Here is a 25636-nt window from a genome sequence, read left to right on the forward strand (position 1 = left end):
TGAGCCTGGTCACTACCTGGATGGGAGACTCCTGGGAAAAAACTAAGGTTGCTGCTAGAAGAGGTGTTAGTGGGACCGGTCTGTGCGGGTCCTAATGCCCCAGCATAGTGGCGGGGACACTATACTGTAGTGGGCGCTAAACCGAGGTCCTGACTCTCCGTGCTCATTAAAGATGCCCAGGTACTTTCTCGAGGAGAGTAGGGAGTTATCCCGCTGTCTGGCCAAATTTCCCCCCTCAGTCTTTACTGTGGCCCCCAGATTGTCCCTATGTACGATTGGCTTGCACTTGCCCTGCCCTGCGGTGGAGGGGCGCCCCATCCACTCGGGCTTCACCTCGACCCTCAGCAGGAAAAGCGGAAGTGAAAACGGATGGATTAATCACACGAGAGCTTGTCTACGATTAGCACCCCTACAGTTCAATAAAGCTTAATCACTGAAATACTCGTTGAGAGTAAAATAATCAAAGTCTAACCACTGGTTCGACCAAGTTAGAAGAAAACCAGAGAAGGTTTCCTTCTGGTTTGAAAGCTTTTATTTTTTTACATTGTTAACAAAGGGGAAAAAAACAACTAATAGATTTATAGAACCAGACGACACTTACTGTGGTCTAACTGGGCACAGATAGGAAAAGTTGGTAGCAAAATGACTAAAACACAGTGAGACAACAATACATGAGTTTTTTTTAAAAAGAGCACTGATCATTTTGAATCAACATTTATTTAAATCCAGCAGGAACAGAACAGTCTCAGTGTGATGAGTGAGTCTGCCTTTTACTCCTACAATTTCCTTTATATTTGGAGTTATAGATGTGAGTTGCAGACTCGTGTTCGGCTCTGCATCCGATCTGTTGCGCTACTTCCAATTTGTGGACACGTATGATGAAAATCCGGTTTCACGCAGGTAGTTGGTCACAAACGGGTGAAGAACAGAAAGAGCTTTCTCTGATAATACTAGATATTCGTTTTCGGTGCTGCACCAAAACTCTGGCAACAGCACTTTCTGTTCCTTCACCCGTTTGTGACTAACTACCTGCGTGAAACCGGATTTTCATCATACGTGTTTGATGAAAGCTGTTTGCAAGGACGAGTCTGTAAATCGGGTCAATGAACTTCTCATATTCTTGTGACGTGAAGTCACATTATTTTTCACATTTTTCTTCTTTTTTTTTCTCTCGTGGTTGCAGTGATTTCAGCGCCGCGATCTGTCTACCCAGTAACACGCCATTTTCTCTCATTGCGAGAGTTTTTGAGATTTGCCGGCGGGCGAAATGGCAAACATCTGTATCTCCAAGCAAGACAGAAGAGCAGATGGAAGAGGGAATTTCATCCGACACCTCTGAGGTGCCTTCAGGCTCTAGCAGCGAAAGTACAGAAATGTATGTTAAGAGAGTGAATTTGAAGATGACGTTTCAGAAGATATACCTATTGTTTCTGACTTCCTGGAGCCACGCAAAGCCATCGTGACACTTTTTTTTTATTATTGATAGCAAATATTTATTTTTCTTGTAGCCTATGTGAGAGCTCACGGAACCCCTGCGGAACACAGTTTGAGAACCACTGGTGTGACGTGGCCAGCGAACCCCCAGTCCTCCACTGGAGGGGGCTGCAGGAGCGGCCATCCTGCCACCAGAGGGCGTCTCACAGCTGTAAAGAGTTTCTCCCGGGAGTCTATGAGCCGCCGATGGGATTACAGACGAGCGGTTTGAGTTTGAGTGCGTGAATTAGTGTTGAAGATTGGGGGGGGTGCTGCTGGAATCAGTTTTTTTTTTGGGGGGTGGAGAGTGGTTTTAGGTCAAAGGAAAGGCTGGTTAATTGAAACTGTGTAGGAAACACTCCACATAAGGGGGTTACGGGGTTCAGATCCAGAGGATGGGTGGCACTGTACCCTGGAGTGAGGTGCTTTGCTCCACACGGACAACTGCATGAGTGGGGCGAGGTGGGGCAAATTCTGAATGGGGGGGTAGATAGCACACTAGGGTGGGATGTAGCTCCTTCTCTGGATAATAGGCGGATCGGCAGCAGGAGTGGGAATGGCAGTATCGGGTTCTAGCAAGAGCAGTCTGGCTGTCACAGGAAATGGGTGTCAATAATAATCGTTATTTTATATAGCGCCTTTAAAAGTGGCTTCTCAATGTGCTGTAAGTGAATGGAGAAAATGCAGAATGTGAGGAGACTGGAGAATTACACAACCCAAATCGACTTTTTTGGAATACAGTAGGAAAGAAAAGCAATTAAAGAAAAGCCCTTCTAGAGAAGAAGGTCTAGATTTGAAAGAGTTTAGGGAAGGTGACTCTCTGATATCCTTAGGGATAGAGATCCAGAGCTTTAGGGCGCAGCAAGAGAAGGCCCTGTCACCCCCAGAGTATAGACGGGCTTAGGGGACAGACAGGAGACCAGAATTGGAAGAGCAAAGATTGCCAGGTGGGGAGTAGGACGATAGTAAATCAGACAGGTACAGAGGTGCCAAGCCATGCAGAATCTTATACTGTAGGTGAGCATAGGGATTTTGAAGTTGACACGAAACATGACAGGAAGCCAGTGCAGGGTCTCCAGGACAGGAGTAATGCGATAGCCTGCACACGACCTGGTCAGGATTCTGGCTGCCGAATGCAGGCCATGCTGTAGTTTGTTCAGTGTGGATTTAGATACCCCAGCGAGCAGGGCGTTACAGCAATCAGTTGGGACAGTGGAGAGCAGACATCCTGGCTCTACCAGCAATAATAGCAGAAGTGTCACCCTGGTGTCTATTTCCGTCTCCTCTGGGCCACCAGCGCTCCGATCCAGAGTTTCAGTTCCTGTTGCGGCCTGGCCAGGGAGGACTGGGAGGCCCGGCGGCTCCCCAGTCTGCCACCATCAGCACCAGCCAGCCGTTTTCTAACCACTTCTTTCAATTCAGTTTCACGGGGCAGCTGGAGCCTGTCCCAGCATGCAAAAGGCCCGCGGCAGGACACACCCTGGACAGGACGCCAGTCCAAGGCTGGCTACACGCTCACACACCAGGGTCAATTTTCCCAGAAGCCAATGTGCCTGTCAGCATGTCCTTAGACAATGGCAGGAGGAACATACAAACTCCACACAGACAGCACCCCAGAGCTGGTGGTGATGTGCTTTCCCAAGTCATGTCTATGGGGTTTGACGGATTTTGTTTTCCAAGAAACCCACATCATATCAGGTGGTGGCTACTAGTCCTAAGATCAGTTGAGAGGCCATGAATGCGAGAGGCCATTAGGCACATTTTACCTTTGTAAGCCAGGGTATCGGCTCCAACAACAGGGTTGGGGCAGCTTGTTCCACACTCCCACCACCCTGTGTGTAAAGCAGAGTCTCCTGTCCCGACTGGAGGACCTCATCCAGCTGTTCCCTGTGAGGGGACAGGGAATCTGCTCCAACAACGTGACGCCGTTTTAAATTAACTTTCACCCGTGCCCTGCGGTTCACGTTCCACTGTCCACTGCTGAGCTCTGCGGGGAGCACAGCGCTAAGCGCCTCATTGTCTTGTGTTCCGTTTTACAGCAGCAGGCGCACAAGGCCGGCCGCTTTGTGGAGCACAGGAGCGTGTTCATCTTGAGCGCCCCCCGGCCGTCTGAGCCCCCACTGGCTCCGGACCCTCCGGGCCGAGCGGTCGAGAAGCTAAGCCCCAGCCCGCACACACCGCCAGCTCATCCTGCAGACGAGTTCACAGGGGCCTTCTTTCTGCTGCTAAGAAAGTGTTGCATAAAAAAAACAACAGGAAATCACATGGTACATCGGCGTGGGGTTTGAAATCAACCGTTATTTCCTGCTTGTGGCCACAGATCTGTAGTCCGTGGATGAGCAGAGATGACTCCTGGTCGGATTTTATTCTCCCTAGGGATCCTCCTCTCTGGTAAGACCCTCGGGGACTTTAATCCTCTGTGCCACAGCTGGGGTGGGGGGAGGTAGTGTTGGGGGCACTGCAGTTTTATGAAGGGGTTTGTGCAATAACCTGAATGCAGACTGGAAGAGAAACTGCAAGCGAGCTGTTTTTTGAAAAGCTCTTATGCTCAGTACAGAGGTCTGAGCAGGAAAGTGAGACTGAGCCCTGGACTATCTGGAAACAGCATGCTGACCGCACGGAGAAGCCCAATTGGCCCGTCAGTAGGACCCAGTGCCATCGATGACTTGGGAAATAAGAAAGGGCTGAGATTACAGTTTTGCAGGGCAAAAAGTTGTTTTCCAGCGGAATCCCACAGCCTGATGCTGGGGGCCGAGGTGCTGGGAAATGGGGTGGGGGTAGGGGTGGGGCAGGGAGTTTTGGGGTCCCCAGAGTGGGAGAAGGGGAGACTGGCGATGGGCGGTCTGAAATGTGGGGCCAGGGGAGATCTCAGCCGAAACACGGTACGCTCCCCAGATCTGGGGCCACTCGTTCAGCTGTTCGCTTACCGGTACCCAGTCTGCCCAGGGACTGGGGGCTCGTCAGCCCACCCCTGAAAAGTAGCCGCACATCCTTAGTGCAAGGCAGGCATGTTGCCCTTCTGCAGATGAGGCGCGCGGTGTCGCAGTGTCAGTCTCTGATGTGGGTCCACTCCGACCCCAAAGTCTGGTTCCAAGCAACTTTCTCAGAACTTGTAGATCCAAGAACCCCCAGCAGCTCAGAAACTGAATTCAGCATCTGCACACAAGAGACATGTTACTTGAACAGAAAGTAGGATGTAAGCTGTAATAGTGGGGTATTTTTTTTTAAAGAAACGTGAACAGGAAACCACCCTCTTGCCACCCTGTGTAATAGTACTGTGTTTTTCTGAAAAAGCAGGCTCTGTGAATTGCCTAATCCTTGAAGAACAAGCTCTTCTCACGACTTGCTGCGCGTTTATCACACACGTGCACATGAGGCCCAGAGACCCCAGATGCGCGAGGGGTTCTTCTCAAAGTGCGCAGTGTTCCTGGCAGGCCAGAGGGCGTCCCTGGGTGCACAGGGGTGCGCAGGACCCCACTCCTGGCTTTGCCAAATCTCAGTAGGAATACTCTCCAGCTAAGATTTCCCTCAGAGCGGTTCTTGGCCCAAGCAAAGGAGATGAGGATTGTAGCGAGCAGTGCATCGTAAAACACGGCAACCGGCCATCAGTGGGAGCCGGAGCTGTGGAAAACCCGCTGTAAAACAGTGAAACTGGCCATCGGTGGGAACTGGAGCTGTGGAAAACCCGCTGTAAAACAGTGAAACTGGCCATCAGTGGGAACTGGAGCTGTGGAAAACCCACACGCAATTGCGACCGGTCCCAGAGGCAGCTGAGACAGGTCCCACTGAGTTGGCAGTGTGGAGGAGTGGTCAGGGGTCTAGACTTGGACCGTGAAGGTTTGGGGTTCAGATCCTAAGGGGGGTCATTGCTGTCTGACTCTGGAAGAAGCAGCCCGCATTCCAGCAAAGTGCCCAGCTGTGTGGATGGAAACAGACCGGAGTCTGACCGATGTCTCAATCCGGGCGTGGAGGAGGAGGAGGGGGGCATCCTCTTGGATCAGGTCAGATCACAGGAATCTCAAGGTTTCTGTAAAACGGTTCTGTGCTGATATCTCTGGAAATAGCGTAATACAGTACATGCCTGCAGTTCCTCTGCAAACAGTTTCCAGAAGTCAACACTCATGTCCGCTGTGAGCTGTCGAATTTAGTGTCGCATTTGCATCTCGATTCAATGAGGAGTGGTGTGTAAACCATGGGACCTGTCTGTGCGCTGCATCCAGCACTGAGAGTTCTGTAATACAGTTAAGCAGGAGAACAGGAGGGTGGTGGGAGTATGGAACAACCTGCCCAGCCATGTTGTTGAATACCCTGACTTCTCTCAAGAGACAGCTGGGTGAGATACAGGGATCAGTACAGGAGACAGTACGTTACACAGAGAGTGGTGGGAGTGTGGAACAATGGGGTTTTCAGCCAACATCTGGCGCTGTCTCTCTTTTTCCTGCACTGACCGCCATTTGTTCTGTTATTCTACCTCTAATTAAAGACCTCTAAGCAGAGAGCTGTGGTCTCTGTGGGTTTGGAGACACCAGACATCTGCTGTAGCTGCCTTGTGATCAGTGTGTTTAAAGTGTGTTGTGGGTTACATTAAAAGCCCCTATTTCAGCAGTGACGATGGATGCAGAGGAAGAGAGAACTATCTGGTCAAGAAAGCAGAACAATGGATCTTTCTCTCTCTCTCTCTGAGCTTTAAAATCTAGGGCACAGGGTCTGTGCTCATCTGTAACCCGTCCTGCCAATTCTGACCAGGACAAGCCAGAGCAGAGGTTTTTGTTTTAGACCTGCTTTCAGCTTCTAACAGACCAAGCAGGATTTGTCATTAGCGTCAGCCCTGTACTGGCCTGTCACCTCCGTGGGCCCGTCGGATCGCGTCGCACTCATCTGCGTCTGCTCACGATCGACTGATCAAGCAGTAAGAGCTGTCGAGGCAGAAATCAGTCCGAGCCACTTCTAATTAAAGACCTCTAAGCAGAGAGCTGTGGTCTACGTGGGTTTGGAGACACCAGGCATCTGCTGTAGCTGCCTTGTGATCAGTGTGTTTAAAGTGTGTTGTGGGTTACATTAAAAGCCCCTATTTCAGCAGTGACGATGGATGCAGAGGAAGAGAGAACTATCTGGTCAAGAAAGCAGAACAATGGCTCTCTCTCTCTCGCTCTTTCTCTCTCTGTTGCCCTGCTCTGCGCACGCAGTTGTTTGTGGGCCACCCCTGAAACTGGATCTGCGCCCCTTCCGTCTGGGCTGGAGTCCAGATGAGCTCTAAATGGGCTGCGGGTTTCTGCCCTCGGGGTTTAGTGACAGGAACGATCTCCTCTCTGCGTCTCCTTTCTGATACAAGCAGCGGACAGAGCTGGTTTCACGTCAGGTTCAGAACAGGTGCCCCCCTGCTGCTTTTAAACACGTCCACTGCTCATCCATTGGAGACAGGAGCAGCTGGGAATGACGGAGAAAGGTGGGAGACTCCGGCGAACACGTTCCCATAACGAGTCTTATCCGTGGCTGAGTTTGTGCGAGATTGTGGGGAGCGCTTTTCAAAACATGGGGTCCTAGCCTTGGCCGAATCCTACCACAGCAAACCGAAGAGGGACGAGGTCTGAATCCCAGGGCACGGCGTCCGTGCTCATCTGTGACCTGCCAATTCCGACACCTTGGCCAAATACCCACAAGCCCTCAGTGAGGCCTTCCTAACGAAGCTGGGCTGGACCAAACACCAAGAGACAGACGGCTCCATCGGGACCAGGACAAGCCAGAGCAGGGTTTCCCGAGCCCGATCCCGGGAAAAAGGCCCCTCCGTGGCTCCAGCCGAGATCTGAATCACGAATTGATTGGGAGGTTTTTCTTTTAGACCTGCTTTCGGCTTCTAACAGACCAAGCGGGATGTGTCATTAGCGTCGGCCCTGTAACGGCCCTGTCACCTCCGTGGGCCCGTCGGATCGCGTCGCACTCATCCGCGTCCGCTCACGATCGACTGATCGAGCAGTAAGAGCTGTCGAGGCAGAAACCAGTCCGAGCCGCTTCAGGAAAGAAGCTTCAAGTTCTTCCCCGATGTCGGTGAAGTTGGGTAGTTTTGAAACTAGGGACTGCGATCGGAAATAAAATCTCCAATCAGCACTGGAGATCCAGAGCTCAGCAGCAGAATTTGCTGTCACCCCAGATAGAGGAGCTCTTACCAGTTCTGTACTAAAGAGGTGGTTGACCACGAGCCGCGCTGATAAAGAGAAACAGAGGAGATCAGATGATAGCTAGAGGGAAGAGCTGCAACTATTGTTTTCAAGGTTTACATGACACCATGTCCTTCGTGCTATCTGTGTGTATCTGCACTTCATGCTGTAGGGGGGTGACGCAGCGCGCTGCAGCACAGCGAGCCTCTATCCTTCCAGCCTCCCGTCGCCTCATCCAGTTCAGGGTTGCGGGGGAGCTGGAGCCTATCCCAGCAAGCAATGGGCACAAAGGCAAGGCAAACCCTGGGCAGGACACCAGTCCATGGCAGGGCAGACCCACGCACACCAGGGACAGCTTCCCAGAAGTCAGTGAACCCACCGGCATTTCTGTGCAGTGTGAAAACGGGCGCACCCAGAGGAAACGCGCGTCAACCTGGAGAGAACGTGCAAACTCCACACAGACAGCACCCCGGGAACTGAAGCCAGGGCCCCAGCATGGCGATGCTGATTGCTGCTTTTTTAAAAAAAAAAGCAATATCTTAAGAGAGCTGCAGCTCCTCGCTCGAGAGCTTGAGTTTGGTTTCACCCGGCAGCGCCTGTGAAGTGGGGGCCTTGATCACACCCACTGGCCAGCGATGTAGAGCTGTAGAAATTCCTGTCAGAAGCAGCTCTCTGGTCGGTGAAGGCGTGCAGATGTGACAGAGTGCGTGATCGGAAAAACAGAGAGTGCATGTCACGCGCGTGCTGGGTGTCGTCTCTCTGTGGCATGCTAGAAAGTATCTACTGGGGCAGGAGTAGGGGCTGTCCACCCTTGACGAGGGCTAATTAGACCGGGAGGTGGCTGGCCGGGAGCCCAGATTGAGTGGGGGCAATGGGGGGGGGGATTTGACCTCTGCTGACCCCGCTGGGAATGACCTCATCGCACCAAGCTTAACGCACAACCCTGCTCCCCAGCGGGGAGCGGCTCACAGTGCTGCCTGCCCTCAGCCTCCTCCTCCAGCCGGGCTGCTGAACCACAGGAAACTAGGTGGTTGAGAATAAAACTGCGCGCCTCTTCCTGCGTCCATTTTCGGCACGTTAAAAACTGGACAGTTGTGCGCGTGCTAAAAGAAGTAGGGCTGAGCGTACAAATTAAGAGGACATCATGTTCTTTATCCCCGAAGAGGAATAGCAACTTTCAAATCTTGTAAAATGGCAAAGAAGCTGCGGAAGTGCATTTAAAACAGAGAACAGGAGACACTACTTTACACACAGGGTGGTGGGAGTGTGGAACAAGGGGCCCAGTCATGTTGTTGAAACCGATACCCTGACCTCTCTCAAGAAACAGCTCGTTGAGATCCTCCAGTCAGGACAGGGGACACTGCTTTACACAAAGGGTGGCGGGGGTGTGGAACAAGCGGCCCAGCCACGTTGTTCAAGCCGATACCCTGACTTCTCTCAAGACATGAATTAGCTACCACTCGGGCCAGACGGGCGGAATGGCTCCTCTGGTCTGTCAGCTTTATGTTTTTACACTCCTCTTTGTCCTTTCGAGTTCTTTTTCTTGAACAGTTCAGTGGTTCTGTGCTCTTATTTCTTCCGCCTCCGCTAGCGGGGCGCAGAGGAAAATCGCCACGCGGCAGGCTCGCGAGCTGAGGCTCCAGGCGGCGGGGGGGCTGCGTGGGCCGGCGCAGCTCGTGCCCGCGGTCGGTTTGCGCGGGGGGGGGGGGCGTGGCTCCGCGGAAAGTGGGTCGCCGCTGTGTTGCGAGAGGTCGGATTTCTTCGCCGCGCCGCTCGGCTCATGCGTGACCGAGTTGTGGTTCGGACTGGGTGTCCGATCCCGGCTCGAGTTGCACACAGATACTCCTGTGTGGGTTAATTCCGGGACAGAGAGAGAAAGAGAGGAATGTGGATTTTTATCTTTCACCACCTGCCGCGGACTCATTTTCAGACTTGCGGGGGGTAGACAGGCCGTGGTTTCACTGTGTTTGCCCCCTGGCGTGTCCGGCCCGGGGAAGGCGCGCCGGCCGCCCGTCTCTCGTCAAGAAAGACGGCCGCTCTTGGCGATGCGGTGCGGTTCCGCCGGTGGAAGTCAGGGACTGGATCCCTGAGGAGTTTCAGTGACACGCTCGCCGAAACAGAGGGCTATAACATGCAAAGCAGTTGAAGGGGGCAGACCGGAGCTCAGTGCTTCCGCTACCGCCTCGCCTGCCTCAAGATAAAACCGTTAATCTAACACCTGTCTCCTGTCTTGTTGTGTGTTTATGACTGAATGTTTCCATGTTTTCTCCTCTCTCTCGCTGTGTCTTCTGTTCTGTCATGTGTGCTTGTTATTGAGGGATTCTCTGTTGTCTCTCCTCTCTGTCTCCTGTCCTGTTGCATATGTTTATTACTAAGGATTTCTCTTTTTTCTGCTCTCCATCGCTGTGTCTCCTGTCCTGTTGTGCGTGTTTATTACTGAGGGATTCTCTGACTTCCCTCTGAACAAAACGATGTGACTTGTGCAGCTGATTAAGGTAGAGATCACTGGAAATACTCTTGGGAGCCACAAGTGCCCATCCCTGACTTCTACTGAGTCACTTAACTTAACTCAGCTGTCTCACACAGCACCAACAGGGTCACACTCCCCTCTCTCACACTCTCCTGTCTCACACTCTCCTGTCTCACACAGCACCAACAGGGTCACACTCTCCTGTCTCACAGCACCAGCAGGGTCACACTCCCCTCTCTCACATTCTCCTGTCTCACACAGCACCAGCAGGGTCACACTCACCTGTCTGACACTCACCTGTCTCACACAGCACCAGCAGGATCACACTCACCTGTCTCACACAGCACCAGCAGGGTCACACTCCCCTCTCTGACACTCTCCTGTCTCACACAGCACCAGCAGGGTCACACTCACCTGTCCCACACTCACCTGTCTCACACAGCACCAGCAGGGTCACACTCCCCTCTCTGACACTCTCCTGTCTCACACAGCACCAGCAGGGTCACACTCACCTGTCCCACACTCACCTGTCTCACACAGCACCAGCAGGGTCACACTCACCTGTCTCACACTCTCCTGTCTCACACAGCACCAGCAGGGTCACACTCACCTGTCCCACACTCACCTGTCTCACACAGCACCAGCAGGGTCACACTCACCTGTCCCACACTCACCTGTCTCACACAGCACCAGCAGGGTCACACTCACCTGTCTCACACTCACCTGTCTCACACAGCACCAGCAGGATCACACTCACCTGTCCCACACTCACCTGTCTCACACAGCACCAGCAGGGTCACACTCACCTGTCTCACACTCACCTGTCTCACACAGCACCAGCAGGATCACACTCACCTGTCCCACACTCACCTGTCTCACACAGCACCAGCAGGATCACAATCACCTGTCCCACACTCACCTGTCTCACACAGCACCAGCAGGGTCACACTCCCCTCTCTGACACTCTCCTGTCTCACACAGCACCAGCAGGGTCACACTCACCTGTCCCACACTCACCTGTCTCACACAGCACCAGCAGGGTCACACTCACCTGTCTCACACAGCACCAGCAGGGTCACACTCACCTGTCCCACACTCACCTGTCTCACACAGCACCAGCAGGGTCACATGTCTAAAAGTGACATCGCTATGAACGCTTGGGCACCACGCTCCACTTCAATTCACTGAACCAGTGACCTTACTGCTCTAGATCTTTTATCCAGTACGGGGTCGCAGGAGAGCCGGAGTCTATGTCCACAAGCGGGATAGCAGCACCTAGAGTAAGAGCTAGAATGAACCTGAGACAAATAATCTAAAGGGTGATGCTGTCGGCAGAGATCAGCGCAAACTGGTGCAGGGCTTCACCAACCCTCCCTTGTTTCACCAGGAACGTTGTAGTCTCTGCCTTAGGCCTATGCGCAGAGCTAAGTTTCTGCTCAAGTGTCAGGCTGGCGGCCTGTTTTATTTTTAGGTGCCTGCTTCTGGTAAGTGTCCGAGGCCTCAAGGGTTGGGTCCCACCACGAGTTCCCCAGAAGCTATTCCTGGCTGAGGCGCTGACACCTCTGCTGTTCGGGCCTCGTTCTCAGGCCCTTCTTCCCACACTGCCCTCCGCTGGGCAGGAACCCTGACGATGCACGCAGGCCGGATAGCGCCCGCTAGCCCCCAGAATGCCACCATTTCTTTGGGGAGTTCTTCCAGTTCTCACTAACTTTAAAAGGCCGCTGATGTGCAGGTTTGACAGATACAAGGGAAATGGGAATCCATCTCCTTAAGAGCCTTATTGCCACATCTGCCAATAAGGCAGACATTACATATGCTCCCACTACCCTGTGTGTAAAGCAGAGCCCCCTGTTCTGACTGGAGGATCTCATCCAGCTGTTTCTTGAGAGAAGTCACAGTATCAGCTTTAACAATATGGCTGGGCAGCTTGTTCCCCACTCCCACCACCCTGTGTGTAAAGCAGAGCCTCTTGTTCTGACTGGAGGATCTCATCCAGCTGTTTCTTGAGAAAAGTAAGAGTATCAGCTTTAACAACATGGCTGGGCAGCTTGTTCCCCACTCCCACCACCCTGTGTGTAAAGCAGAGCCTCCTGTCATGACGTTAGGATCTCATCCAGCTGTTTCTTGTAAGAAGTCAGAGTATCAGCTTTAACAACATGGCTGGGCAGCTTGTTCCACACTCCCACCACCCTGTGTGTAAAGCAGAACCTCCTGTTCTGGCTGAAGGAGCTCATCCAGCTGTTTCTTGAGAGAAGCCAGGGTATCGGCTTCCACAACACGGCTGGGCCGCATGTTCCCCACTCCCACCACTCTGTGTGTAAAATAGAGCCTCCTGTCCCGACTGCAGGATCTCATCCAGCTGTTTCGTGAGAGAAGCCAGGGTATCGGCTTCCACAACACGGCTGGGCAGCCTGTTCCCTTGATGGTGGAGGCTGAGAAACTTGGTAACGCACTGTCGTTATTCTCCAAGGGAACAAGTAATAGGTTTATTCCATGCTGAAAAAAAAGAAGAAAGAAAACACAACGTTTCTTCTTCAGGTGTAAGAGAGACAAGGCAGTAGGCAAAGGTAATGTAGCGGGAGAACAAAGGCTGGGAGAGAGGAGGAGCGAGGGGCGGGAGCAGGGGACAGAGAGGCCAATCAAGAGGTGTGAAGTCAGGATAGGTGTAGAGAGGTGTGAAATGAAACCTCCAATGAACTGTTATTCTCCAAGTACTCATGAACACTGATACTGTGGCAGGAACTTCGAAAAGGCGTACCTGGAATTCCCAGACTCGGGGGGACTCATTCGTTCGCACTTCTGCCCTGTTCCTCCTCCTCCTCTTCCTCGATCTGACGTCTGCATGAGACTGAGAAACAGCCCTGCCGCGCACAGCACAGACTTCAGGGGAAACTCTCCTCTCGGCCGGCCGCTCATCTCAAGAGAGCACTCCACCTTACTCACAACCCCAAGCCTGGGAGGAGTTTCACGGTATGACACACAGGAACCCCACACAAACACAGGGGGAGCACGCAAACTCCACACAAGACAGCACCCCGGGTCTGGAATTGAACCCAGCACCCCAGCCCTGCCAGGCTCACCACCTACACCACCGTGACACCTTAAAAAATTCTCTGCACGCTTAAGTCTTGAGGGGTGTCATGCCTCGTGTGTTTACCCTCTCTCTCTGAAGCTTTGTGCAATGTCCCAGGACACCCGAGAACCCATGTAGTGGAGCCAGTTCTGGCAAGGTGACGTCATCGCCCTCCCTGCGCGTAGCAGGGACCTGGGCTGAGGGAGGTCTCCTTTAGCTCACCCGGCTGGTTCCTTGTTGTGTTCCGCCGAAGACCCGGGTTCGCGCCCCAGGTGTCGCGGGACAGAGCAGCGGGGTAGGGGAGTGAGGGCACAAGCCCGCGCGGAACTACGACGGCCACACCCAGCCAAACTGTATCTGCTCGAGCAGCGATCAGACCCCCCCCGGCCACTTGACCGGTGGAATCGAGCTGAGCGCTGGTGACTGAAGCCGGGGACCCTCTGCAAGACTGAGAACAGACAGGCCCTGCGAGGGGAGGCATGAGGCCCGAGCCTCAGCCAAGGGGGGATGGTCCCCCACTTCAACCCTCTGGCTGTGTTTCTCGACTTGAGGCGAATTTGGACCTTTTACCATATACTGTGACTCTTGACTCAAGTCAAAAAAACTCGAAACTTGTGAAAAAACATCCCCCCTTTCAGCACTGAATCGACCCTTCTTTAGGAGTTTCAAAATGGCCGCCTAAAGCTTCCGATCATGCCATTCGTTACTTTAAAATATTTTTTACCCCATCTACCCGAAATAATGAGGGGGGGGCTCGCAATGTGAAAGGGGGCCTCACCTGAGCTCTTGGAGCACCCGAGAACAGGTCTGGAGATCCCCTGAGAAAGCAGCGTGGTGTTCACACGCGAGTCACGCAGGCAGCGCCGCTTTGCAGCTGCCGGGGGGTGCGTGCGATGTGTGATATTTACAGCCATTGCGCGAAGAGCACAACACACCACAGAAATCACACCCTAGCTTCGTAGAATGAATAGTTCTATATATATATTAAAAAAAAACACAGCGCATATTTTCCACGGCTTATCAAAAAGAAAACAGCAAAAAAAAAAACAGCATCTCCCTCATTTCTTCGAGCGAAGGTTGGGTAACTTGTTTCGCGGTTGCTCAACGGTAAGGCGAGAGATCTGACACTCGACTTCAGGGCGCGGGCGCACATGGCCGCGACACCTGCAGCCGCCTCGGTGCAGACGGGGCCGTGGGGGAGACGCGTGGAACGGCACCGCGGCGGCCCTGTTTGTCACAGCTGCAGAAACACCGCCGTCCTGCCGTCGCCACTCGGCACTCCCGCGCACAAATAAAAAACAACAAAACAAAACAAAACCCGCCGTCCCAGGAACGTTGAATGTTGTGGGGACGTTTCCAAGGGGACGCAACTATATTTGTATCTTACCTGATCTCCTTTTTGTATCAGTAGAGCTCGGAGCGTGACGAAAGCTGAGGTCTGCTGTTCTCGGAAGAGCTCGCTAGTTCTGGATAACGGTTTTCTTATTCCCGCTGTCAGTGAATGTCCGTTTGGGCTGTCTCTGATGTTAGGGAAACAACACCGGCTGTTGGAGAAATTCGACTACAGTGGTCCTGCGTCCGTTTTGCTCTGATCTTAATCCTGTAGTGTCCAGTGGGATTCAAGTCCGTCCGCCATTTTTGTTTGTCGGGCTCTTGAGTTAACCTGTCCGCCGCCTTTGTGAGGCCTGAGTTTTCTGTGTTCGTTCAGACAAGTGCTTCAGAGTCCGATTGCTACGACCTGTTTGGTTGCTTTGTGTCCCCAATTTCAGAGACGAATGCATATAAGGAAAAACACAGTGCTGCCTCCCAGTGCTCTCAGTGCTGGGTTTTTGAGTTCAATTTCAGGAGTACTGTCTGTGTGGAGTTTGCATGTTCTCTCCGTGTTTGTGTGGGTTTCTTCAGGGTGCTCCAGTTTCCTCCCACAGTCAAGAGCTGGTAGGTTAAAGGGCTTCTGGGAAAACTGGCCCTGGCCTAAGTGTGTGTTTGTACCCTGCAATTGACTGGTGTCCCATCCAGGGTGTATCCTGCCTTGTGCCCATTGCTTGCTGGGATAGACTCGGTCACCCCCATGAGCCGATATTGTATAAAGTGATTATTGAAAGCGATCTTCTCTCAGTGTGATGTTGTGGACCTGGAGTGTGTTAAGTAGCTGTGAGGCCGAGTCCCATGAGACTTAATAGGTCCCCCTCAATCAGAGGGGCTCCAGCCCCAGTCCAGTGAGTCTGATACATTCATTGATCATTGATCAGTTAAGGATGATTCACCAAGGAGGTGAAGAGGGTGACTCACCCCTCCCTGACTCAGCCATCGCCACTGTGTCATAGTGGGAAACTGAAATGTCTTTGTTTCGGAAGAGATGTGAAACTGCAAACACAAAAACAAACCCCTCTCTGCTCTCCACCTCCATCTCCAGCTATAACTCACGCTGCAGGTCTGACGAGGCGACAGCCTGTTCTAACCCTGGCTCCGTGTGTCAGAGCATACAGAGCAAACGTTATGAAGTGGAATACACTTGAACACGATGTGATGTCCAAATTGCAGTAGATTTCCTGTGATAGGCTCTCTCTAGACAGGATCTTCACCACCCGACGCGCCTGATTCTAAGTAATGGTCTTGCGTACGCCCTTGCTATAAAAAGACATGCAGTATGCAGGGGAGTAATAAAGATAAATATATTTCTTTAAAACCCCTTTTCATCTTGGCTGATAGAATAGCCTCGTATTCTTAATAAACACTCAGAAGATCAGTCTAAATAAATTTACACATTCCATGTGCATGATGCTGAGCTAACCCTTAGCAGCTACATCACCCTGCAGTCTGGGTGGGTCCTAATGTTCCAGTATAGTGACTGGGGCACAATACTGTAAAAAGGTGCTGTCGTTTGGATGAGACGTAAACCTGAGGCCCTGACTCTCTGTGGTCATTAAAAAACCCAGGTTGTTTCTAAAAAAAAATAGGGGTGTTTCCCCAGTGTCCTGGCCAAATTTCCCCCTGTCCTTTACCAGTCATGGCCTCCTAATAACCCCCCTCTCTGAACTGGCTTCCTCACTCTGCTCTCCTCCCCACTGAGAGCTGGTGTGTGTGAGCAGACTGGAGCATCATCCAGGTGGGGCTGCACACTGGTGGTGGTGGAGAGGAGTCCCCATTACCTGTAATATGTCCCAAAGAGCGCTCTATAAGAAAGGAATTAATAATTCATTACATTTTGAGACTGAACACAGCTGCCACCTCACTCAGGTCTGCAGCCCGAACTTGAGCCTCTAGAATGTCTCTTTCTGTTCCTCACCTGTCCCTCTCCTTCTGCTTCGACCCGCTGAACGGCGAGGCTGCTGGTGCAGACACTCAGAGCCTTGCAGAAATACTCAGCACCTGGCAGAGTTTTCACACCCTGTGACAGAAATCGGGTGGCTGTGAATATGAAAGACCCTGTTATTCTCTTCAGCTGTATGAAGACAGGTTTGTGCTTCTAGACAGAAGGGCCCAGGCTCAGCAGAGACAAGCACCATGAAGGTCTGCTTTGCATTGCGGCTGATATCAATTTACCATTTAATGGGGAGGCTGAACAGGTCTGTGAGATCCTAGATTTCAGTCTGGAAACATGGAAATGACTCTCCTGCTGCTGTTTCGTTGTCATTAGGAGTCTCCTCTAGCCCAGCGTTTCCAGTTTTGTGTTTATAGTTCAGTCTTACAGAGGTATTCAGAGTCTCACAGTTTTCACACCCTGTGACTTTAGAGCCTGCAGTCATGGCACTTCGAAGCAGCATTAGGATTTGTGATAAACACCACCGACCCGACACATCAACAACAAAAACAGAATTAAATCAATTATCAATGCAAAATAAAAATGTAAGAATCGTGATTGCATGCAAATCCTTTGCCTTGGTAAAAATAGATTAATTTAGGTGCACCTAATCACCTTAATGAGCCACACAGTTAGTTTAGTAGCCTCTGTCTGTGCAGTAATATACTGTTTCTCATGAGTTCAGAATAAACTGTAAAACTGTGTCTGTAAGACCCTGCAGTTAAGTGGTGAATTACAGCCAGAGACTCAACCCAGGAGCTTTCAGAACAACTCAGGGATAGAGGTGCAGAAAATCACAGGTCAGAAGACATTAGAAAAACATTTTGAAGAGTCTCGACATCTCTAAGAGCTGGAAGGGGTGGACCGTTAAGAAGTTGAGGCAGGCAGACACTGCCTGGACCAGTCTGTGTCTCTAAACCAGTAGGACCTTGGTCACAGAGCTCCTGGCTGATGTGGCAGAAAATGTCCAGCAGTCAACAGTGCCCCCGTCTCTCCAGGCCAGGGGGCTTGTATGACCTGAGAAAAACTCCAATCCCTCGTGGAATTTGGAACAAAGCGCCCAGGTGATTCTGCAAACATGTGGCAGAAGGTTTAGTGATCAGACAAGACAAAACTGGACCTTTCTGGTCCGAATGCAAAGGGTAATATCTAACACAACCCCAGAATGGTGCGTCACCCAGTCAGAACCATCCCCGCCGCGAAATTCTGTTTGAATTTCTACCCAGAACACACCTTGGGAGAAGAAAACTTTCATTTCCCAAATCAAAAGTTTAAATGGCGCAATCATAGGCTTGAATTGAGAGATCTTATGTAATTATGGGCGGCACAGTAGTATCCTGACCTGGCCCTGGTGTGTGTGTGTGTGTTTGTGTCTGTCTGCCCTGTGATAGTGTGTGAGAGTGTGTGTCTGTGTGTGTCCTGTGATGGACTGGTGTCCTGTCCAGGGTGAACCCTTGCTTGTGCCTGTTGCTTGCTGGGATAGACCCCAGCTGCCCCACCGACCTGAACCGCATGATGTGGATAGAAAATTAATGGGTGAGATCATGTCAGTAAGAGAGATCCCAGAAGATCAGATCAGTAAGAGGTTGTGTGAGAACTAAAACTAACTAAAGAGACAGTCATAATGAAATTAACAAGTGGAGAAGAATTACATGTCTTTCAAACCCTTGTCCCAGACGTTACAGTCATGGTGGTGGTTGACTAAGAAATTTCATCTGACACCTTTGGAGAAGAGAATTAATGTTTCCTGGACACGTCACTTCTGCTCACAGCTCTTAAAGGGGACGGAGGGGAGACCCATCACTGATCTTTTCAGAGTACATGCATCAAACACGCTGGAAAGATCTGGCCAGCAACGCTGAGTTTTACTCCAGTGGTGTTAGGAAAAAATTTCGCAGTGCAGTCCTGTCACCTGGGAGCTATGGTTTTTCATTTTAAAATTGCTTAGAAAGAAATCATCACAGTGTGCATAACAGTATCCCCCCCAGTAGTAAACACCTACAATAACAGTGACAAGAACTCTAACGAGCTGCAAGTCCAGAATATCTTCCGTCTTAAAGGGGGCCAATGGGCTTCACACACAGGAGGGAAGACAGAGGTGCTTTCAGCACTGGACTGCTGCTGCTGCTCTAAGCAAAGGTCCAGTTTTTGGTTCTGGCCCTGTCCATTCTGCCCGATTGGTAGTTAAAAAAAATATCCCCATCCCAGCTGTTTCTCGAGAGAAGTCAGGGTATCGGCTTCAACAGCATGGCTGGGGCAGCTTGTGCCCCACTCCCACCACCCTCTGCGTAAAGAACTGCCTCCTGTTCTCAGTTGTAACGGCTCTTCCACCCTCACCACTCCCGATTGTTTGGATTCAGCTTTGAATTCCTGTCCTCCCGTCTGTCAGGCCTGACCAGAGCGGCCGGGCCAGTCTTCCGAGCTCTTTTCAGGAAAGAGGGGTTTTTCTCCACCTGGGCGAGGTGGCATGAAAGGCGACAGAACCGTCAGGCCGGCGGGTTTTGCCCTGGACCCCAGGGTGTCCCAGTCTGTGATAGGCTCCCTCCCTAATGTGACCTGTCTTGTGTCCGACAGCGGGCGGAGTCTCCGAGGGCTTCAACATTGACACCACCAGCCCCATCATCTACAGCGGGAGCTCTCAGGACTACTTCGGATACAAGACCATCCAATACGGAGCGGGACAGGAGAAATGGTGAGCTATTCCAATCTCAGCTCCGTACAGCATCCCTGGAGACTTGACACTGCTCACTGCGAGAGTTAGACGTTTCCTAATGCTCCTGAGGTGACTGTCCTCGCCCACGGGAATTGGGTGATTATATTTCTCACGGCGTTCCCATGATGAAGGTGAAAGCCCTGTTTTTATTTCAGCAACAGAAGATCTGATGGGCTGTTGTCCTCTCCAGTGTGTGTGTGTGTCCTGTGATAGACTGCTGTCCTGTCCATCGTGTTTCCTGTGACGGACTGGTGTCCTCTCCAGTGTGTGTGTCCTGTGCTGTGTGTGTGTGTGTCCTGTGATGGACTGCTGTCCTGTCCATTGGTTTCCTATGATGGACTGGTGTCCTCTCCAGTGTTTGTGTCCTGTCCTGGGTCTGTGTGTGTGTCCCGTGACAGACTGGTGTCCTGTGTGTATGTATGTCCTGTGATGGACCGCTGTCCTATCAGGTATGTGTGTTCTGTCCTGTGTGTGTGTCCTGTAACAGACTGGTGTCCTGTCCCGTGCGTGTGTCCCGACTATGATGTAATATTGACGTAATACTGTGCTAAAGTGATCACCCTCAAAGAGTCGAGCGCCTGGGGTGTGTGTGTGTGTGGTACCCGCGCTCAACTCGGAACGCATTTCGCTTTCACGCCCTGCGCAGCACATCGCTAAAAAAAACAACAGCTCTCCGCTGTTCTCGGCAGCCGCCTCCCCCCAGGATGTAAGGTTAAGCTGCGCCGACACTTTCAGCTCTCCGCTGCGAGGTCGCTGCCAGCCGACTGAAAGGGGCTCGAGCGGGAGATCAAGGCGAGATGGGCGCGCGGGAGAGGTGCGGTGCCGTTTCCAGCGACCGGTCCGCGTTTCCTCAGCCTCACAGCCAGAATTCGGGATCCGGGGTAACCCGCTCCCAGACTCGGGACCAGAACCGCGTTTTCGGTTTTTTTTTTTTGTGTTGTTTTTAAAAAAAAAAACACGACCTCTCGGGCGTCTCAGTTCGGTTTTCTTCGCAGAAAAAAAAAACATTTCTGAGAGGCATCCCGTGACGCCTTTCGGCTTCTAAGACACAGTAGGTCAAGTGTCAGGAGTGCCAGAAAGCTGAAAGGGCATCCCTGCCTCTCTCTTCCGCTCTCTCCTGCTCTCTTCTGTAGTTTCTCTCCCGTGGTTTGGCGAACTCGAGGTGTCAGGACAGACCTGGCCTTGAGAGGCCGTCGCAAAGCATCTAGAACTTTCTCAGCCCGGTGCTTCCGGAACATTCTCAGAGGCCCAAGGCTTCTAGAATACTCCCACGTCAGTGGTCATCCATGAGGATCAAATCATTTGTTCAACTTCAAGTTCATCATCCATATCCATGATATGGTTTATCATCCATATGCACCCGGGTACAATGAAAGGCTTACTTGCACGTTCTCCTCACATGTCAAACGACATAGCGGATGACATAAAATATGGCGTAATACTGACTTAGAAAATGACATCACAAATGTGTCATCCCGGACTAGGGACCAGAACCGCGTTTTCGTGCACAGGGGCCATGCTAATCATGCTACTGGTCTTCAGGCTTTAGGTCTCCGTATAGAGCTTCTAGAGATTACAGAACCTCTTACTTGCCTGGGTGCAGGAAGCTTGAGAAATTAGTCTTCGCTGTTTCTCCACCAAAAAGGAGAAGTCCCGGGAGGGGCTCTGGGCCATGACCACAGCCACTGAGAGTCCACAGCCACTGAGAGTGGGCCCCTCCCCCAGAACGTAAACAGCGCCCCAGATGACGATCCTGCCAAGGGGAACCACCACACCCCCAGATCTGGGGTGCTTGATCGGCAAGATCGTAAAGGTATTGAATATCCATTAAGAGGTTGGAGGTGCGTATGAACTCTTTAAGGGGCACAACGAACGTTAAACGGGCTGAGGGGCGCAGTGGTGTACACCAGGGACCCATCTTAGGCCCCATTGCTCTTCCAGTCCTGTTTCAGCCATTTGGATTCCAATGGGGCTTCCTCGGCAAACAAATTAAATTTGTTTCTGGAGACTTCCGGAAGGACCTAGACGAACTCGTGGAGGAGGCAGTTCAAATTCAGGCCCGTGAATTTGATTTTTGAAGGTGCTCCGTGCTCCTTGCATGTCTGCGAGAGCTGAATTGGAATCCCTGGGAGTTACGCCTAAGCTCTGCAACGCACTGGTGCTCTCTGAGTATGCTGTGCTCGGTCTGGGGCACCTCATCGCTTAAAGGGGTATGATCGACTTTAGGGGTTCAAGCAGGGAGCCGCGTCAAAGGAAGAAGTAAAGGTTTATTGCATGCCGAAAAGAGAAGACAAGAAACACCATGTTTCAGGTGTGGAGCCTTCTTCAGGTGTCAAGAAGCCTTTTATTAATTGATGACCACGCCTGAATCAATCGGCAGGAACAATACTTTTCTATTCCGGTTGTTAGATCTCCCCCTACAGGCCGGGGTCGGAGAAACGAAATGTTCGAGCGAGAGCAGAGCCGATGCAGAGCTCAAATCCCAGAGGGGTCAGGTCTTCACTCGGAGGACGCGGGCAGCCAGCCGGCCTGGTGTCGCAACAGTAGTCCCTTCCCCCTTAAGCGCGCCTCGGACCTTTCACTTTGGACATGATTTTGTGCACCTGTCCCCTTTTTCAGCCTGTTCCCTGTCCACCTTTTAAAGCCTGGCGCTGACGTTAATCCCGGCTCTGCCCTGGAAGCGCCTGGTCCAGTTAAGGTTTTAGTCTCTGTTCCCGTTCCCCTTCCGCCGGTTCCAGTTTGTATCTTGTCTGTTCCCGGATGGACCCCCCAGCTTTGGACTTTACTCGTGTTTGGATTCCCCCTTTGGATTTCTACTGGGTTGTTTGCCCCGGACTCACCCCCCTGGACACCTGCGCACTTCTGACACGCCCCCCCGTTTTCATCCCCATATTCCTGCATGACTTTTTCCCAGTGTTTCCTCACTCCATCTCGAATTGTGTCGTCTGCATAGGGTCTGGAAAGAACTGTTTGTTACATCCTGGCACTCGATCTGCAACACTCAGATTAACGAGGAGTGTTGCTCAATATTTGGTGATAAAGCATGTCATGAAAGTTCTAGGACATTTATTGTAGCAGATTGGTGTTTGTATCATAGGAAGGAAGAGGAGGAGCTGTACTGAGTTGTTTATCACTTAGCTTCCTCTGTTATATCCTCTCCCACACTCTGCCTTGTGCGTGCGGTTGAGCACATCAAGATTAAAATGTTATTAAGTTAATACGCTGATATGACCCGTGACCTCTGAACTTCCACACTGAATTCCGAGTGAATTCTCACACCTGAATGAGAGGGCATGGTTGGAAACTACAGGGAGGTGCCACTAAAACTGAGGACTGGAGGCACTACTTTACACAGAGGGTGGTGGGAGTGTAGAACACGCTGCCCAGCACTGTGGCTGAAGCCAAAACCAATATCAATTAACTACTAACTAACAAATGGGCTACAATGGCCCTTTCTCTTTTTTTCCACAAGTTTTCCTTTGTGGATTTTCCTCTGGTGTTGTGTGGATTTCCAGTAAGATGTTCTGGTGTGGTTGTAGTGTGCTTTCACTGGGCTTTGGTACACTGCACAATGTAAACACTTCATGGGGTTTTGCTGGATGAGGGGGGGTGGAGTTGTGTTAAACACAGTGAGGTCTGAGGTGTTGATGGATGAAGGGGGGTGGAGTTGTGTTAAACACAGTGAGGTCTGAGGTGTTGATGGATGAAGGGGTGTGGAGTTGTGTTGGACACAGTGAGGTCTGGGGTGTTGATGGATGAGGGTTGTTGAGTTGTGTTAAACACAGTGAGGTCTGGGATGTTGATGGATGAGGGTTGTTGAGTTGTGTTAAACACAGTGAGGTCTGGGGTGTTGATGGATGAGGGTTGTTGAGTTGTGTTAAACACAGTGAGGTCTGAGGTGTTGATGGATGAAGGGGTGTGGAGTTGTGTTAAACACAGTGAGGTCTGGGGTGTTGATGGATGAAGGGGTGTGGAGTTGTGTTAAACACAGTGAGGTCTGGGGTGTTGATGGATGAGGGTTGTTGAGTTGTGTTAAACACAGTGAGGTCTGGGGTGTTGATGGATGAGGGTTGTTGAGTTGTGTTAAACACAGTGAGGTCTGAGGTGTTGATGGATGAAGGGGTGTGGAGTTGTGTTAAACACAGTGAGGTCTGGGGTGTTGATGGATGAGGGGAAGAACAGGTGTGGCCAAATGAGATCAAGAGAACCCAGGGTCTTCCTCTGTTCCTTCTGGAAAAGGACCAGCGTGACAGATAACCTCGAGATAACCTCAGAGGAGGCCAGGGAGGACCGAGTGTGTGGACGAGATATGTAGGGCGACGTGTCACAGGTGTGAAACTCTGAGCCCAAGAGTCCACGAGCTGGTTGGAAACTACAGGGAGGTGCCACTAAAACTGAGGACTGGAGGCACTACTTTACACAAAGGGTGGTAGGAGTGTAGAACACGCTGCCCAGCACTGTGGCTGAAGTCAAAACCAATAACAATTAACTACTAACTAACAAATGGGCTACAATGGCCCTTTCTCTTTTTTTCCACAAGTTTTCCTTTGTGGATTTTCCTCTGGTGTTGTGTGGATTTCCAGTAAGATGTTCTGGTGTGGTTGTAGTGTGCTTTCACTGGGCTTTGGTACACTGCACAATGTAAACACTTTATGGGGTTTTGCTGGATGAGGGGGGGTGGAGTTGTGTTAAACACAGTGAGGTCTGAGGTGTTGATGGATGAGGGTTGTTGAGTTGTGTTAAACACAGTGAGGTCTGGGGTGTTGATGGATGAGGGTTGTTGAGTTGTGTTGGACACAGTGAGGTCTGGGGTGTTGATGGATGAGGGTTGTTGAGTTGTGTTAAACACAGTGAGGTCTGGGGTGTTGATGGATGAAGGGGTGTGGAGTTGTGTTGGACACAGTGAGGTCTGGGGTGTTGATGGATGAGGGTTGTTGAGTTGTGTTAAACACAGTGAGGTCTGGGGTGTTGATGGATGAGGGTTGTTGAGTTGTGTTAAACACAGTGAGGTCTGAGGTGTTGATGGATGAGGGTTGTTGAGTTGTGTTAAACACAGTGAGGTCTGGGGTGTTGATGGATGAGGGTTGTTGAGTTGTGTTAAACACAGTGAGGTCTGGGGTGTTGATGGATGAGGGTTGTTGAGTTGTGTTAAACACAGTGAGGTCTGAGGTGTTGATGGATGAGGGTTGTTGAGTTGTGTTAAACACAGTGAGGTCTGGGGTGTTGATGGATGAGGGTTGTTGAGTTGTGTTAAACACAGTGAGGTCTGAGGTGTTGATGGATGAGGGTTGTTGAGTTGTGTTAAACACAGTGAGGTCTGAGGTGTTGATGGATGAGGGTTGTTGAGTTGTGTTAAACACAGTGAGGTCTGAGGTGTTGATGGATGAAGGGGTGTGGAGTTGTGTTAAACACAGTGAGGTCTGGGGTGTTGATGGATGAGGGTTGTTGAGTTGTGTTAAACACAGTGAGGTCTGGGGTGTTGATGGATGAGGGTTGTTGAGTTGTGTTGGACACAGTGAGGTCTGGGGTGTTGATGGATGAGGGTTGTTGAGTTGTGTTAAACACAGTGAGGTCTGGGGTGTTGATGGATGAGGGTTGTTGAGTTGTGTTGGACACAGTGAGGTCTGAGGTGTTGATGGATGAAGGGGTGTGGAGTTGTGTTAAACACAGTGAGGTCTGAGGTGTTGATGGATGAAGGGGTGTGGAGTTGTGTTAAACACAGTGAGGTCTGGGGTGTTGATGGATGAGGGTTGTTGAGTTGTGTTAAACACAGTGAGGTCTGAGGTGTTGATGGATGAAGGGGTGTGGAGTTGTGTTAAACACAGTGAGGTCTGGGGTGTTGATGGATGAGGGGAAGAACAGGTGTGGCCAAATGAGATCAAGAGAACCCAGGGTCTTCCTCTGTTACCTCTGGAAAAGGACCAGCGTGACAGATAACCTCGAGATAACCTCAGAGGAGGCCAGGGAGGACCGAGTGTGTGGACGAGATATGTAGGGCGACGTGTCACAGGTGTGAAACTCTGAGCCCAAGAGTCCACGAGCTGCAGTGTGCGGAGGAGATATTGCTGCGCATGGCAGCACTGCTGCAGGAGGAGAGTGTGTGGGAGAGGGGAGAAGCAGAGAGGGTTTCCCTGCAGGCTGAAAGAGGCGTGGCTATGCACAGCTGGAGAGCCCGTCGACATACCCAAGCTGCTGTCACACACGGCACACTGCACCACTGTAAGTCACTGCACCGTAAACCATAATACACCGTAGTACAGTCATATCACAGTAAAGCAAAGTCACATTGCATAGCAAACCATGATACAGTACATCATAGCACAGTGACATCACAGTAAACCACAGTAAGTATAGTGTCATAGTAAACCATAAAACATCATAGTACAGTCATTGTGTAGTTAACTATGATACAGTACATCATACTACAGTCATATCACAGTAAACCATAGTA

At 51.2% G+C, this 25636-nt stretch overlaps 2 protein-coding genes across 3 annotated transcripts in view; one reads left to right on the forward strand and one right to left on the reverse strand.

Annotated features, from left to right (window-relative positions):
- Positions 1 to 25636, reverse strand: part of LOC102689789 (butyrophilin subfamily 1 member A1-like) — a 402034-nt gene that overhangs the window by 167775 nt on the left and 208623 nt on the right. The gene's annotated exons all lie outside the window — the stretch shown is intronic.
- Positions 3760 to 25636, forward strand: part of zmp:0000001082 (integrin alpha-M) — a 57868-nt gene continuing 35991 nt past the window's right edge. Inside the window, exons 1-2 of one of the 2 annotated variants that reach the window (XM_069188028.1) lie at positions 3760 to 3864; positions 19047 to 19164. In XM_069188028.1, the coding sequence (XP_069044129.1) occupies positions 3819 to 3864; positions 19047 to 19164 (164 nt within the window). In that variant the 5' untranslated portion in view covers positions 3760 to 3818. Of the gene's footprint in view, positions 3865 to 4827; positions 5475 to 19046; positions 19165 to 25636 lie in introns of those variants that run through there. The other variant, XM_069188027.1, reaches the window with a different exon arrangement.

Source organism: Lepisosteus oculatus, chromosome 4 (assembly GCF_040954835.1).
Source record: "Lepisosteus oculatus isolate fLepOcu1 chromosome 4, fLepOcu1.hap2, whole genome shotgun sequence".
Taxonomy (NCBI): domain Eukaryota; kingdom Metazoa; phylum Chordata; class Actinopteri; order Semionotiformes; family Lepisosteidae; genus Lepisosteus; species Lepisosteus oculatus.